Genomic DNA, 14,897 nt, shown 5'->3' with positions numbered 1-14,897 from the left:
GTGTATTTTCCTCTGCAAGCATGTAGACTTCGTGCCAGTCCTTTTACATGGCCCAGCTGTAGTGCCATGCAGACTCTTCTCTTACATAGACCTTGCACCTGAAACTTGGGCAACTGGCTGCTGATCCCCAGCAGAAGATGAAGGCTCTGAAGCCCAAATATCACCTTGAGGAATGGGGCGATAGAGATAGGGTATATGCATGTTCTTAATGGCTTCTGAACGTTTTGGCTTGCCCCTTGGATCCCAGCAGAATATCCAGTCAGTCGGGAACCTGATGGCAGCCCAAAACTCAAGCATCTGTCAGCCAGACAAGCAGCAAGATGAACTAGAAAGCGAGGAATACTCCCTCCCTTCTCATCAATGTCTACGCTCTGCAGCTGAACCTACTACAGGCTCAGGGACACTTACATACGTTGGGGAAGCCCCAGAAAATCCCAGAGTCTCTGCCTCTTTTTCGTATTCATTGCGCTGGGAGATGTCAAATTCCCAGGCACAATGAAAAGGAATATACTCTTTCTTAACTTAGTAATGGTGAATAACCAAGAGGATTTACAGGAAATGGAAGTCATACCATCCATGGGTGATATAAAGCACAGAAGGATCAAGCTTGATTTTGATTTGGTGTTTAGGAGTTTTGTGGACAGCTATTCAATTTTTAAAAAAAGACCAGCTTCAAGAGAATGAGGGAAATGTATGGACCAATGTTTTTGCAGGTGGAGGAGGGGAATGCTACATAAAATTATAAAAATTACAGCACAGAAATAGACCATTCAGCTCAATTTGTCTGCCACAGTGTTATGCTCCACATGAGCTTCCTCCTGCTCTTTTTACTTCATCTCACCTTATCAACATATCCTTCAGTTCCTTTCTCCCTCATTTATTTTTATAGCTTCCCTTAAATGCATCTATGTTGATTAATGACACATACATTGAAGACAAACTGAGGTTAAGGGTATTGTATTGAGCACACTACATATAAGCCTGCATAGGATCAGGAAGTGTAAAATAAATATGCATGATCCAAACTGAATCAACAAAACAATGAGAAATAATAACCAATAACTAATGGGCGGCGCAGTGGTTAGCACCGCAGCCTCACAGCTCCAGGGACCCGGGTTCGATTCTGGGTACTGCCTGTGCAGAGTTTGCAAGTTCTCCCTGTGACCGCGTGGGGTTTCGCCGGGTGCTCCGTTTTTCTCCCACAGCCAAAGACTTGCAGGTTGATAGGTAAATTAGCCATTATAAATTGCCCCCAGTGTAGGTAGGTGGTAGGGAATATGGGATTACTGTAGGGTTAGTAAAAATGGTGGTTGTTGGTGGGCACAGACTCAGCGGGTTGAAGGACCTGTTTCAGTGCTGTATCTCTAAATAAATAAAATAAACAAGAAAACAGACTCTACAAATCAGGCAGGAGAAAGATGAGGAAAACCACTGGAAGGGATTTAGAAATATGTTTGAAAGATAATCAGTTAGAGAGAAATTTAGAAGTAAGAGCTGAAGACACTGAGCATAACAGTAAGAAATGCTTCAATATTCGTAACAGTGGAGGTGCATTCACACACTGTGAAGTTGGTCCAGAAGAGGTTCACTCTGCATTCCTGCAACAATTATAATATAAGTGTAGCCTGACTGCTAAACATGACACTGTATCAAACTGGATGAAGAAAACTGTTTTATTCTGCTTTGATTTGAGACAGTTCAGTCCTCGATCTGCCCTCCATCCTATAGCTGCAGTGGAGCACAACTGAAGAGAAATCAAAAGGAAAAAAAAACTACAAAACCCGCAGGGGAGAATTATGAATATATTAAGAAGACAACCAGGAATCCTCGACAACACAAAAATTGTGTGAAAAAAACGTAAATAGATTACCTTGGGAATACACAGTTCCATTGACAATGCAGAAGCATTCTGTGGTAGAAGATGAATAACTTGTGGTAGGAGAAGCAGTAGAATATACCGGCAAAGAAGATGTTGGCTGAGAAAAAGTTGAAGGCATCTTGATCGTTGTTGCAGATACAGTACTTATCGATGCAGTACCGCTTACTGACACTGTGACTGCTGCAGTTGTAGTCGATTTGGTGGCAGGAGTGGAAGACTGATTACTGACAGGAGTAGGAATAGTGGCAGACGATTTCAAAGTGGTAGTATGAGATGTGGGTAATGTCAACACTGTGTGATTTGTGGATACAGTTGGAGTAATGATGGTAGGTGCACTTGAAGGTGGGGTTGGAGTCACAGGTATACTTGTGGTTCTGGTTGTGCTGATTGTTGCGGGGGTTGGTGATGTACTTGCAATAATCGTTTCAGCAGATGGTGATACTGTGGAAACCAATGTGGTAGCAGGAGACAATGTTGAAATTGTTGTGGGTGGATTTGTGGTTGTAGTTGGAGGGACTGTTGTAGTGGTCGATGTAGTTGAATGAGGAGTTGTAGACGAGTGTGGTGTTGGAGTTGATGTTGGTGTTGTTGGAGATGTTGTTGTGGTGGTTGGAGTTGATTTTGGAGGTATTTCTGTGGTTGAGCTCCTAGTTGAATGTGGTGTTGTGGGGATTGTTGATTCAGTAGTTTCTGGTGTTTCAGTCGTGCAAATAGTAGTTGTAGTTGAATGTGGAGTTGTAGACGAGTGTGGTGTTGGAGTTGATGTAGTTGTGGTTGTTGGAGATGTTGTGCTTGTGGGAGGGGTTGTGGTTGTAGTTGGAGGGACTGTTGTAGTGGTCGATGTCGTTGAATGTGGAGTTGTAGACGAGTGTGGAGTTGGAGTTGATGTAGTTGTGGTTGTCGGAGGGGTTGTGGTTGTAGTTGGAGGGACTGTTGTAGTGGTCGATGTAGTTGAATGTGGAGTTGTGGACGAGTGTGTAGTTGGAGTTGATGTTGTTGTGGTTGTTGGAGATGCTGTTGTGGTTGTGGGAGGGGTAGTGGTTGTACTTGGAGGGACTGTTGTAGTGGTCGATGTAGTTGAATGTGGAGTTGTAGACGTTTGTGGAGTTGGGGTTGATGTTGTTGTGGTTGTGGGTGGGGTTGTGGTTGTAGTTGGAGGGACTGTTGTAGTGGTCGATGTAGTTGAATGTGGAGTTGTAGACGACTGTGGAGTTGGAGTTGATGTAGTTGTGGTTGTGGGTGGGGTTGTGGTTGTAGTTGGAGGGACTGTTGTAGTGGTCGATGTAGTTGAATGTGGAGTTGTAGACGACCGTGGAGTTGGAGTTGATGTAGTTGTGGTTGTGGGTGGGGTTGTGGTTGTAGTTGGAGGGACTGTTGTAGTGGTCGATGTAGTTGAATGTGGAGTTGTAGACGAGTGTGGTGTTGGAGTTGATGTTGGTGTTGTTGGAGATGTTGTTGTGGTGGTTGGAGTTGATTTTGGAGGTATTTCTGTGGTTGAGCTCCTAGTTGAATGTGGTGTTGTGGAGATCGTTGATTCAGTAGTTTCTGGTGTTTCAGTCGTGCAAATAGTAGTTGTAGTTGAATGTGGAGTTGTAGACGAGTGTGGTATTGGAGTTGATGTAGTTGTGGTTGTTGGAGATGTTGTGCTTGTGGGAGGGGTTGTGGTTGTAGTTGGAGGGACTGTTGTACCGGTCGATGTCGTTGAATGTGGAGTTGTAGACGAGTGTGGAGTTGGAGTTGATGTAGTTGTGGTTGTCGGTGGGGTTGTGGTTGTAGTTGGAGGGACTGTTGTAGTGGTCGATGTAGTTGAATGTGGAGTTGTGGACGAGTGTGGAGATGGAGTAGATGTTGTTGTGGTTGTTGGAGAAGTTGTTGTGGTGGTTGAAGTTGATGTTGGAGGTATTTCTGTGGTTGAGCTCAGAGTTGAATGTGGTGTTGTGGAGATTGTTGATTCAGTAGTTTCTGGTGTTTCAGTCGTGCAAATAGTAGTTGCAGTTGAATGTGGAGTTGTAGACGAGTGTGGACTTGGAGTTGATGTAGTTCTGGTTGTGGGAGCGGTTGAGGTTGCAGTTGGTGGGATTGTGGTAGTGGTCGATGCAGTTGAATGTGGAGTTGTGGACGAGTGTGTAGTTGGAGTTGATGTTGTTGTGGTTGTTGGAGATGTTGTTGTGGTTGTGGGAAGGGTTGTGGTTGTAGTTGGAGGGACTGTTGTCGTGGTTGATGTAGTTGAATGTGGAGTTGTAGACGAGTGTGGAGTTGGAGTTGATGTTGTTGTGGTTGTTGGAGATGTTGTTGTGGTTGTGGGAAGGGTTGTGGTTGTAGTTGGAGGGACTGTTGTCGTGGTTGATGTAGTTGAATGTGGAGTTGTAGACGAGTGTGGAGTTGGAGTTGATGTTGTTGTGGTTGTTGGAGATGTTGTTGTGGTTGTGGGAGGGGTTGTGGTTGTAGTTGGAGGGACTGTTGTCGTGGTTGATGTAGTTGAATGTGGAGTTGTAGACGAGTGTGGAGTTGGAGTTGATGTTGTTGTGGTTGTTGGAGATGTTGTTGTGGTTGTGGGAGGGGTTGTGGTTGTAGTTGGAGGGACTGTTGTAGTGGTTGATGTAGTTGAATGTGGAGTTGTAGACGAGTGTGGAGTTGGAGTTGATGATGTTGTGGTTGTGGGTGGGGATTTGGTTGTGGTTGGAGGGACTGTTGTAGTGGTCGATGTAGTTGAATGTGGAGTTGTAGACGAGTGTGGTGTTGGAGTTGATGTTGGTGTTGTTGGAGATGTTGTTGTGGTGGTTGTAGTTGATGTTGGAGGTATTTCTGTGGTTGAGCTCAGAGTTGAATGTGATGTTGTGGAGATTGTTGATTCAGTAGTTTCTGGTGTTTCAGTCGTGCAAATAGTAGTTGCAGTTGAATGTGGAGTTGCAGACGAATGTGGAGTTGGAGTTGATGTAGTTCTGGTTGTGGGTGGGGTTGAGGTTGTAGTTGGTGGGATTGTGGTAGTGGTCGATGTAGTTGAATGTGGAGTTGTGGACGAGTGTGTAGTTGGAGTTGATGTTGTTGTGGTTGTTGGAGATGTTGTTGTGGTTGTGGGAGGGGTTGTGGTTGTACTTGGAGTGACTGTTGTAGTGGTCGATGTAGTTGAATGTGGAGTTGTAGACGTTTGTGGAGTTGGGGTTGATGTTGTTGTGGTTGTGGGTGGGGTTGTGGTTGTAGTTGGAGGGACTGTTGTAGTGGTCGATGTAGTTGAATGTGGAGTTGTAGACGACTGTGGAGTTGGAGTTGATGTCGTTGTGGTTGTGGGTGGAGTTGTGGTTGTAGTTGGAGGGACTGTTGTAGTGGTCGATGTAGTTGAATGTGGAGTTGTAGACGTTTGTGGAGTTGGGGTTGATGTTGTTGTGGTTGTGGGTGGGGTTGTGGTTGTAGTTGGAGGGACTGTTGTAGTGGTCGATGTAGTTGAATGTGGAGTTGTAGACGACTGTGGAGTTGGAGTTGATGTAGTTGTGGTTGTGGGTGGGGTTGTGGTTGTAGTTGGAGGGCCTGTTGTCGTGGTCGATGTAGTTGAATGTGGAGTTGTAGACGACTGTGGAGTTGGAGTTGATGTCGTTGTGGTTGTGGGTGGAGTTGTGGTTGTAGTTGGAGGGACTGTTGTAGTGGTCGATGTCGTTGAATGTGGAGTTGTAGACAAGTGTGGTGTTGGAGTTGATGTTGGTGTTGTTGGAGATGTTGTTGTGGTTGTGGGAGGGGTTGTGGTTGTAGTTGGAGGGACTGTTGTAGTGGTCGATGTAGTTGAATGTGGAGTTGTAGACGATTGTGGAGTTGGGGTTGATGTTGTTGTGGTTGTTGGAGATGTTGTTGTGGTTGTGGGTGGGGTTGTGGTTGTAGTTGGAGGGACTGTTGTAGTGGTCGATGTAGTTGAATATGGAGTTGTAGACGACTGTGGAGTTGGAGTTGATGTAGTTGTGGTGGAGGGTGGGGTTGTGGTTGTAGTTTGAGGGACTGTTGTAGTGGTCGATGTAGTTGAATGTGGAGTTGTAGACGAATGTGGAGTTGGAGTTGATGTCGTTGTGGTTGTGGGTGGAGTTGTGGTTGTAGTTGGAGGGACTGTTGTAGTGGTCGATGTCGTTGAATGTGGAGTTGTAGACGAGAGTGGTGTTGGAGTTGATGTTGTGGTTGTTGGAGATGTTGTTGTAGTGGTTGGAGTTGATTTTGGAGGTATTTCTGTGGTTGAGCTCCTAGTTGAATGTGGTGTTGTGGAGATTGTTGATTCAGTAGTTTCTGGTGTTTCAGTCGTGCAAATAGTAGTTGTAGTTGAATGTGGAGTTGTAGACGAGTGTGGAGTTGGAGTTGATGTTGTTGTGGTTGTTGGAGATGTTGTTGTGGTTGTGGGAAGGGTTGTGGTTGTAGTTGGAGGGACTGTTGTCGTGATTGATGTAGTTGAATGTGGAGTAGTTGACGAGTGTGGAGTTGGAGTTGATGTAGTTGTGGTTGTGGGAGGGGTTGTGGCTGTAGTTGGAGGGACTGTTGTAGTGGTCGATGTAGTTGAATGTGGAGTTGTAGACGAGTGTGGAGTTGGAGTTGATGTTGTTGTGGTTGTTGGAGATGTTGTTGTGGTTGTGGGAGGGGTTGTGGTTGTAGTTGGAGGGACTGTTGTAGTGGTCGATGTAGTTGAATGTGGAGTTGTAGACGAATGTGGAGTTGGAGTTGATGTCGTTGTGGTTGTGGGTGGGGTTGTGGTTGTAGTTGGAGGGACTGTTGTAGTGGTCGATGTAGTTGAATGTGGAGTTGTAGACGAGAGTGGAGTTGGAGTTGATGTTGTTGTGGTTGTTGGAGATGTTGTTGTGGTTGTGGGAGGGGTTGTGGTTGTAGTTGGAGGGACTGTTGTAGTGGTCGATGTAGTTGAATGTGAAGTTGTAGACGAGTGTGGTGTTGGAGTTGATGTTGGTGTTGTTGGAGATGTTGTTGTGGTGGTTGTAGTTGATGTTGGAGGTATTTCTGTGGTTGAGCTACTAGTTGAATGTGGTGTTGTGGAGATTGTTGATTCAGTAGTTTCTGGTGTTTCAGTCGTGCAAATAGTAGTTGTAGCTAAATGTGGAGTTGCAGACGAGTGTGGAGTTGGAGTTGATGTTGTTGTGGTTGTTAGAGGGGATGTGGTTGTAGATGGAGGGACTGTTGTAGTGGTCGATGTAGTTGAATGTGGAGTTGTAGATGATTGTGGAGTTGGGGTTGATGTTGTTGTGGTTGTTGGAGATGTTGTTGTGGTTGTGGGTGGGGTTGTGGTTGTAGCTGGAGGGACTGTTGTAGTGGTCGATGTAGTTGAATGTGGAGTTGTAGACGATTGTGGAGTTGGGGTTGATGTTGTTGTGGTTGTTGGAGATGTTGTTGTGGTTGTGGGTGGGGTTGTGGTTGTAGCTGGAGGGACTGTTGTAGTGGTCGATGTAGTTGAATGTGGAGTTGTAGACGAATGTGGAGTTGGAGTTGATGTCGTTGTGGTTGTGGGTGGAGTTGTGGTTGTAGTTGGAGGGACTCTTGTAGTCGTCGATGTCGTTGAATGTGGAGTTGTAGACGAGTGTGATGTTGGAGTTGATGTTGTGGTTGTTGGAGATGTTGTTGTGGTGATTGGAGTTAATTTTGGAGGTATTTCTGTGGTTGAGCTCCTAGTTGAATGTGGTGTTGTGGAGATTGTTGATTCAGTAGTTTCTGGTGTTTCAGTCGTGCAAATAGTAGTTGTAGTTGAATGTGGAGTTGTAGACGAGTGTGGAGTTGGAGTTGATGTTGTTGTGGTTGTTGGAGATGTTGTTGTGGTTGTGGGAGGGGTTGTGGTTGTAGTTGGAGGGACTGTTGTAGTGGTCGATGTAGCTGAATGTGGAGTTGTAGACGACTGTGGAGTTGGAGTTGATGTAGTTGTGGTTGTGGGTGGGGTTGTGGTTGTAGTTGGAGGGACTGTTGTAGTGGTCGATGTAGTTGAATGTGGAGTTGTGGACGAATGTGGAGTTGGAGTTGATGTCGTTGTGGTTGTGGGTGGGATTGTGGTTGTAGATGGAGGGACTCTTGTAGTGGTCGATGTCGTTGAATGTGGAGTTGTGGACGAGAGTGGTGTTGGAGTTGATGTTGGTGTTGTTGGAGATGTTGTTGTGGTGGTTGGAGTTAATTTTGGAGGTATTTCTGTGGTTGAGCTCCTAGTTGAATGTGGTGTTGTGGAGATTGTTGATTCAGTAGTTTCTGGTGTTTCAGTCGTGCAAATTGTAGTTGTAGTTGAATGTGGAGTTGCAGACGAGTATGGAGTTGGAGTTGATTTTGTTGTGGTTGATGGAGATGTTGTTGTGGTTGTGGGAAGGGTTGTGGTTGTAGTTGGAGGGACTGTTGTCGTGGTTGATGTAGTTGAATGTGGAGTAGTTGACGATTGTGGAGTTGGAGTTGATGTAGTTCTGGTTGTGGGTGGGGTTGTGGTTGCAGTTGGAGGGACTGTTGTAGTGGTCGATGTAGTTGAATGTGGAGTTGTAGACGAGTGTGGAGTTGGAGTTGATGTTGTGGTTGTTGGAGATGTTGTTGTGGTTGTGGGTGGGGTTGTGGTTGTAGTTGGAGGGACTGTTGTAGTGGTCGATGTAGCTGAATGTGGAGTTGTAGACGAGTGTGGAGTTGGGGTTGAAGTTGTTGTGGTTGTTGGAGATGATGTTGTGGTTGTGGGAGGGGTTGTGGTTGTAGTTGGAGGGACTGTTGTAGTGGTCGATGTAGTTGAATGTGGAGTAGTTGACGAGTGTGGAGTTGGAGTTAATGTAGTTGTGGTTGTGGGTGGGGTTGTGGTTGTAGTTGGAGGGACTGTTGTAGTGGTCGATGTAGTTGAATGTGGAGTTGTAGACGAGTGTGGAGTTGGAGTTGATGTTGTTGTGGTTGTTGGAGATGTTGTTGTGGTTGTGGGAGGGGTTGTGGTTGTAGTTGGAGGGACTGTTGTAGTGGTCGATGTAGCTGAATGTGGAGTAGTTGACGAGTGTGGAGTTGGAGTTGATGTCGTTGTGGTTGTGGGTGGGGTTGTGGTTGTAGTTGGAGGGACTCTTGTAGTGGTCGATGTCGTTGAATGTGGAGTTGTAGACGAGTGTGGTGTTGGAGTTGATGTTGTTGTGGTTGTGGGTGGGGTTGTGGTTGTAGTTGGAGGGACTGTTGTAGTGGTCGATGGAGTTGAATGTGGAGTTGTAGACGTTTGTGGAGTTGGGGTTGATGTTGTTGTGGTTGTGGGTGGGGTTGTGGTTGTAGTTGGAGGGACTGTTGTAGTGGTCGATGTAGCTGAATGTGGAGTAGTTGACGAGTGTGGAGTTGGAGTTGATGTCGTTGTGGTTGTGGGTGGGGTTGTGGTTGTAGTTGGAGGGACTCTTGTAGTGGTCGATGTCGTTGAATGTGGAGTTGTAGACGAGTGTGGTGTTGGAGTTGATGTTGGTGTTGTTGGAGATGTTGTTGTGGTGATTGGAGTTAATTTTGGAGGTATTTCTGTGGTTGAGCTCCTAGTTGAATGTGGTGTTGTGGAGATTGTTGATTCAGTAGTTTCTGGTGTTTCAGTCGTGCAAATAGTAGTTGTAGTTGAATGTGGAGTTGTAGACGAGTGTGGAGTTGGAGTTGATGTTGTTGTGGTTGTTGGAGATGTTGTTGTGGTTGTGGGAAGGGTTGTGGTTGTAGTTGGAGGGACTGTTGTCGTGGTTGATGTTGTTGAATGTGGAGTAGTTGACGAGTGTGGAGTTGGAGTTGATGTAGTTGTGGTTGTGGGTGGGGTTGTGGTTGTAGTTGGAGGGACTGTTGTAGTGGTCGATGTAGTTGAATGTGGAGTTGTAGACGAGTGTGGAGTTGGAGTTGATGTTGTTGTGGTTGTTGGAGATGTTGTTGTGGTTGTAGTTGGAGGGACTGTTGTACTGGTCGATGTAGTTGAATGTGGAGTTGTAGACGACTGTGGAGTTTGAGTTGATGTGGTTGTGGTTGTGGGTGGGGTTGTGGTTGTAGTTGGAGGGACTGTTGTAGTGGTCGATGTAGTTGAATGTGGAGTTGTAGACGAATGTGGAGTTGGAGTTGATGTCGTTGTGGTTGTGGGTGGGGTTGTGGTTGTAGTTGGAGGGACTCTTGTAGAGGTCGATGTCGTTGAATGTGGAGTTGTAGACGAGTGTGGTGTTGGAGTTGATGTTGTGGTTGTTGGAGATGTTGTTGTGGTGGTTGTAGTTGATGTTGGAGGTATTTCTGTGGTTGAGCTCCTAGTGGAATGTGGTGTTGTGGAGATTGTTGATTCAGTAGTTTCTGGTGTTTCAGTCGTGCAAATAGTAGTTGTAGTTGAATGTGGAGTTGTAAACGAGTGTGGAGTTGGAGTTGATGTTGTTGTGGTTGTTGGAGATGTTGTTGTGGTTGTGGGAAGGGTTGTGGTTGTAGTTGGAGGGACTGTTGTCGTGGTTGATGTAGTTGAATGTGGAGTAGTTGACGAGTGTGGAGTTGGAGTTGATGTAGTTGTGGTTGTGGGTGGGGTTGTGGTTGTAGTTGGAGGGACTGTTGTAGTGGTCGATGTAGTTGAATGTGGAGTTGTAGACGAGTGTGGAGTTGGAATTGATGTTGTTGTGGTTGTTGGAGATGTTGTTGTGGTTGTGGGAGGGGTTGTGGTTGTAGCTGGAGGGCCTGTTGTAGTGGTCGATCTAGTTGAATGTGGAGTTGTAGACGAGTGTGGAGTTGGGGTTGAAGTTGTTGTGGTTGTTGGAGATGTTGTTGTGGTTGTGGGAGGGGTTGTGGTTGTAGTTGGAGGGACTGTTGTCGTGGTTGATGTAGTTGAATGTGGAGTAGTTGACGAGTGTGGAGTTGGAGTTAATGTAGTTGTGGTTGTGGGTGGGGTTGTGGTTGTAGTTGGAGGGACTGTTGTAGTGGTCGATGTAGTTGAATGTGGAGTTGTAGACGAGTGTGGAGTTGGAGTTGATGTTGTTGTGGTTGTTGGAGATGTTGTTGTGGTTGTGGGAGGGGTTGTGGTTGTCGTTGGAGGGACTGTTGTAGTGGTCGATGTAGTTGAATGTGGAGTTGTGGACGTTTGTGGAGTTGGGGTTGATGTTGTTGTGGTTGTGGGTGGGGTTGTGGTTGTAATTGGAGGGACTGTTGTAGTGGTCGATGTAGCTGAATGTGGAGTTGTAGACGAGTGTGGAGTTGGAGTTGATGTCGTTGTGGTTGTGGGTGGAGTTGTGGTTGTAATTGGAGGGACTGTTGTAGTGGTCGATGTCGTTGAATGTGGAGTTGTAGACAAGCGTGATGTTGGAGTTGATGTTGGTGTTGTTGGAGATGTTGTTGTGATGGTTGTAGTTGATGTTGGAGGTATTTCTGTGGTTGAGCTCCTAGTTGAATGTGGTGTTGTGGAGATTGTTGATTCAGTAGTTTCTGGTGTTTCAGTCGTGCAAATAGTAGTTGTAGTTGAATGTGGAGTTGTAGACGATTGTGGAGTTGGAGTTGATGTTGTTGAGGTTGTTAGAGGGGATGTGATTGTAGTTGGAGGGACTGTTGTAGTCGTCGATGGAGTTGAATGTGGAGTTGTGGACGAGTGTGGAGTTGGAGTTGATGTTGTTGTGGTTGTGGGTGGGGTTGTGGTTGTAGTTGGAGGGACTGTTGTAGTGATCGATGTAGTTGAATGTGGAGTTGTAGACGAGTGTGGAGTTGGAGTTGATGTTGTTGTGGTTGTTGGAGATGTTGTTGTGGTTGTGGGAGGGGTTGTGGTTGTAGTTGGAGGGACTGTTGTACTGGTCGATGTAGTTGAATGTGGAGTTGTAGACGACTGTGGAGTTTGAGTTGATGTAGTTGTGGTTGTGGGTGGGGTTGTGGTTGTAGTTGGAGGGACTGTTGTAGTGGTCGATGTAGTTGAATGTGGAGTTGTAGACGAATGTGGAGTTGGAGTTGATGTCGTTGTGGTTGTGGGTGGGGTTGTGGTTGTAGTTGGAGGGACTCTTGTAGAGGTCGATGTCGTTGAAAGTGGAGTTGTAGACGAGTGTGATGTTGGAGTTGATGTTGGTGTTGTTGGAGATGTTGTTGTGGTGGTTGTAGTTGATGTTGGAGGTATTTCTGTGGTTGAGCTCCGAGTGGAATGTGGTGTTGTGGAGATTGTTGATTCAGTAGTTTCTGGTGTTTCAGTCGTGCAAATAGTAGTTGTAGTTGAATGTGGAGTAGTTGACGAGTGTGGAGTTGGAGTTGATGTAGTTGTGGTTGTGGGTGGGGTTGTGGTTGTAGTTGGAGGGACTGTTGTAGTGGTCGATGTAGTTGAATGTGGAGTTGTAGACGAGTGTGGAGTTGGAATTGATGTTGTTGTGGTTGTTGGAGATGTTGTTGTGGTTGTGGGAGGGGTTGTGGTTGCAGCTGGAGGGACTGTTGTAGTGGTCGATGTAGTTGAATGTGGAGTTGTAGATGAGTGTGGAGTTGGGGTTGAAGTTGTTGTGGTTGTTGGAGATGTTGTTGTGGTTGTGGGAAGGGTTGTGGTTGTAGTTGGAGGGACTGTTGTCGTGGTTGATGTAGTTGAATGTGGAGTAGTTGACGAGTGTGGAGTTGGAGTTAATGTAGTTGTGGTTGTGGGTGGAGTTGTGGTTGTAGTTGGAGGGACTGTTGTAGTGGTCGATGTAGTTGAATGTGGAGTTGTAGACGAGTGTGGAGTTGGAGTTGATGTTGTTGTGGTTGTTGGAGATGTTGTTGTGGTTGTGGGAGGGGTTGTGGTTGTAGTTGGAGGGACTGTTGTAGTGGTCGATGTAGTTGAATGTGGAGTTGTAGACGAGTGTGGAGTTGGAGTTGATGTTGTTGTGGTTGTTGGAGATGTTGTTGTGGTTGTGGGAGGGGTTGTGGTTGTAGTTGGAGGGACTGTTGTAGTGGTCGATGTAGTTGAATGTGGAGTTGTGGACGTTTGTGGAGTTGGGGTTGATGTTGTTGTGGTTGTAGGTGGGGTTGTGGTTGTAGTTGGAGGGACTGTTGTAGTGGTCGATGTAGCTGAATGTGGAGTTGTAGACGAGTGTGGAGTTGGAGTTGATGTCGTTGTGGTTGGAGTTGTGGTTGTAATTGGAGGGACTGTTGTAGTGGTCGATGTCGTTGAATGTGGAGTTGTAGACGAGCGTGCTGTTGGAGTTGATGTTGGTGTTGTTGGAGATGTTGTTGTGATGGTTGCAGTTGATGTTGGAGGTATTTCTGTGGTTGAGCTACTAGTTGAATGTGGTGTTGTGGAGATTGTTGATTCAGTAGTTTCTGGTGTTTCAGTCGTGCAAATAGTAGTTGTAGTTGAATGTGGAGTTGTAGACGAGTGTGGAGTTGGAGTTGATGTTGTTGAGGTTGTTAGAGGGGACGTGATTGTAGTTGGAGGGACTGTTGTAGTCGTCGATGGAGTTGAATGTGGAGTTGTGGACGAGTGTGGAGTTGGAGTTGATGTTGTTGTGGTTGTGGGTGGGGTTGTGGTTGTAGTTGGAGCGACTGTTGTAGTGGTCGATGTAGTTGAATGTGGAGTTGTAGACGAGTGTGGAGTTGGAGTTGATGTTGTTGTGGTTGTTGGAGATGTTGTTGTGGTTGTGGGAAGGGTTGTGGTTGTAGTTGGAGGGACTGTTGTCGTGGTTGATGTTGTTGAATGTGGAGTAGTTGACGAGTGTGGAGTTGGAGTTGATGTAGTTGTGGTTGTGGTTGTAGTTGGAGGGACTGTTGTAGTGGTCGATGTAGTTGAATGTGGAGTTGTAGACAAGTGTGGAGTTGGAGTTGATGTTGTTGTGGTTGTTGGAGATGTTGTTGTGGTTGTGGGAGGGGTTGTGGTTGTAGTTGGAGGGACTGTTGTACTGGTCGATGTAGTTGAATGTGGAGTTGTAGACGACTGTGGAGTTTGAGTTGATGTAGTTGTGGTTGTGGGTGGGGTTATGGTTGTAGTTGGAGGGACTGTTGTAGGGGTCGATGTAGTTGAATGTGGAGTTGTAGACGAATGTGGAGTTGGAGTTGATGTCGTTGTGGTTGTGGGTGGGGTTGTGGTTGTAGTTGGAGGGACTCTTGTAGAGGTCGATGTCGTTGAAAGTGGAGTTGTAGATGAGTGTGATGTTGGAGTTGATGTTGGTGTTGTTGGAGATGTTGTTGTGGTGGTTGTAGTTGATGTTGGAGGTATTTCTGTGGTTGAGCTCCTAGTTGAATGTGGTGTTGTGGAGATTGTTGATTCAGTAGTTTCTGGTGTTTCAGTCGTGCAAATAGTAGTTGTAGTTGAATGTGGAGTTGTAGACGAGTGTGGAGTTGGAGTTGATGTAGTTGTGGTTGTTGGAGATGTTGTTGTGGTTGTGGGAAGGGTTGTGGTTGTAGTTGGAGGGACTGTTGTAGTGGTCGATGTAGTTGAATGTGGAGTTGTAGACGAGTGTGGAGTTGGAATTGATGTTGTTGTGGTTGTTGGAGATGTTGTTGTGGTTGTGGGAGGGGTTGTGGTTGTAGTTGGAGGGACTGTTGTAGTGGTCGATGTAGTTGAATGTGGAGTTGTAGACGAGTGTGGAGTTGGAATTGATGTTGTTGTGGTTGTTGGAGATGTTGTTGTGGTTGTGGGAGGGGTTGTGGTTGTAGTTGGAGGGACTGTTGTAGTGGTCGATGCAGTTGAATGTGGAGTTGTAGACGAGTGTGGAGTTGGAATTGATGTTGTTGTGGTTGTTGGAGATGTTGTTGTGGTTGTGGGAGGGGTTGTGGTTGTAGTTGGAGGGACTGTTGTCGTGGTTGATGTAGTTGAATGTGGAGTAGTTGTCGAGTGTGGAGTTGGAGTTGATGTAGTTGTGGTTGTGGGTGGGGTTGTGGTTGTAGTTGGAGGGACTGTTGTAGTGGTCGATGTAGTTGAATGTGGAGTTGTAGACGAGTGTGGAGTTGGAATTGATGTTGTTGTGGTTGTTGGAGATGTTGTTGTGGTTGTGGGAGGGGTTGTGGTTGTAGTTGGAGGGACTGTTGTAGTGGTCGATGTAGTTGAATGTGGAGTTGTAGACGAGTGTGGAGTTGGAATTGATGTTGTTGTGGTTGTTGGAGATGTTGTTGTGGTTGTGGGAGGGGTTGTGGTTGT

General features: G+C 46.2%; 1 protein-coding gene across 1 annotated transcript in view; it reads right to left on the bottom strand.

Moving 5' to 3' along the window:
- LOC137376884 (mucin-2-like) overlaps positions 1–14,897 on the bottom strand; it is a 134,648-nt gene that overhangs the window by 50,578 nt on the left and 69,173 nt on the right. Inside the window, exons 32-39 of the mRNA XM_068045841.1 lie at positions 12,708–14,035; positions 9,764–10,095; positions 8,140–8,683; positions 6,970–7,521; positions 5,634–6,099; positions 4,773–5,447; positions 3,569–4,336; positions 1,871–2,704 (exon numbers count right to left, since the gene is read on the bottom strand). Coding sequence (XP_067901942.1) covers positions 1,871–2,704; positions 3,569–4,336; positions 4,773–5,447; positions 5,634–6,099; positions 6,970–7,521; positions 8,140–8,683; positions 9,764–10,095; positions 12,708–14,035 — 5,499 coding nt within the window. The remainder of the gene's footprint in view (positions 1–1,870; positions 2,705–3,568; positions 4,337–4,772; positions 5,448–5,633; positions 6,100–6,969; positions 7,522–8,139; positions 8,684–9,763; positions 10,096–12,707; positions 14,036–14,897) is intronic.

Source organism: Heterodontus francisci, chromosome 14, assembly GCF_036365525.1.
Source record: "Heterodontus francisci isolate sHetFra1 chromosome 14, sHetFra1.hap1, whole genome shotgun sequence".
In the NCBI taxonomy this organism is placed as follows: Eukaryota; Metazoa; Chordata; class Chondrichthyes; order Heterodontiformes; family Heterodontidae; genus Heterodontus; species Heterodontus francisci.
This window is presented reverse-complemented; position numbering and strand designations above follow the sequence as displayed.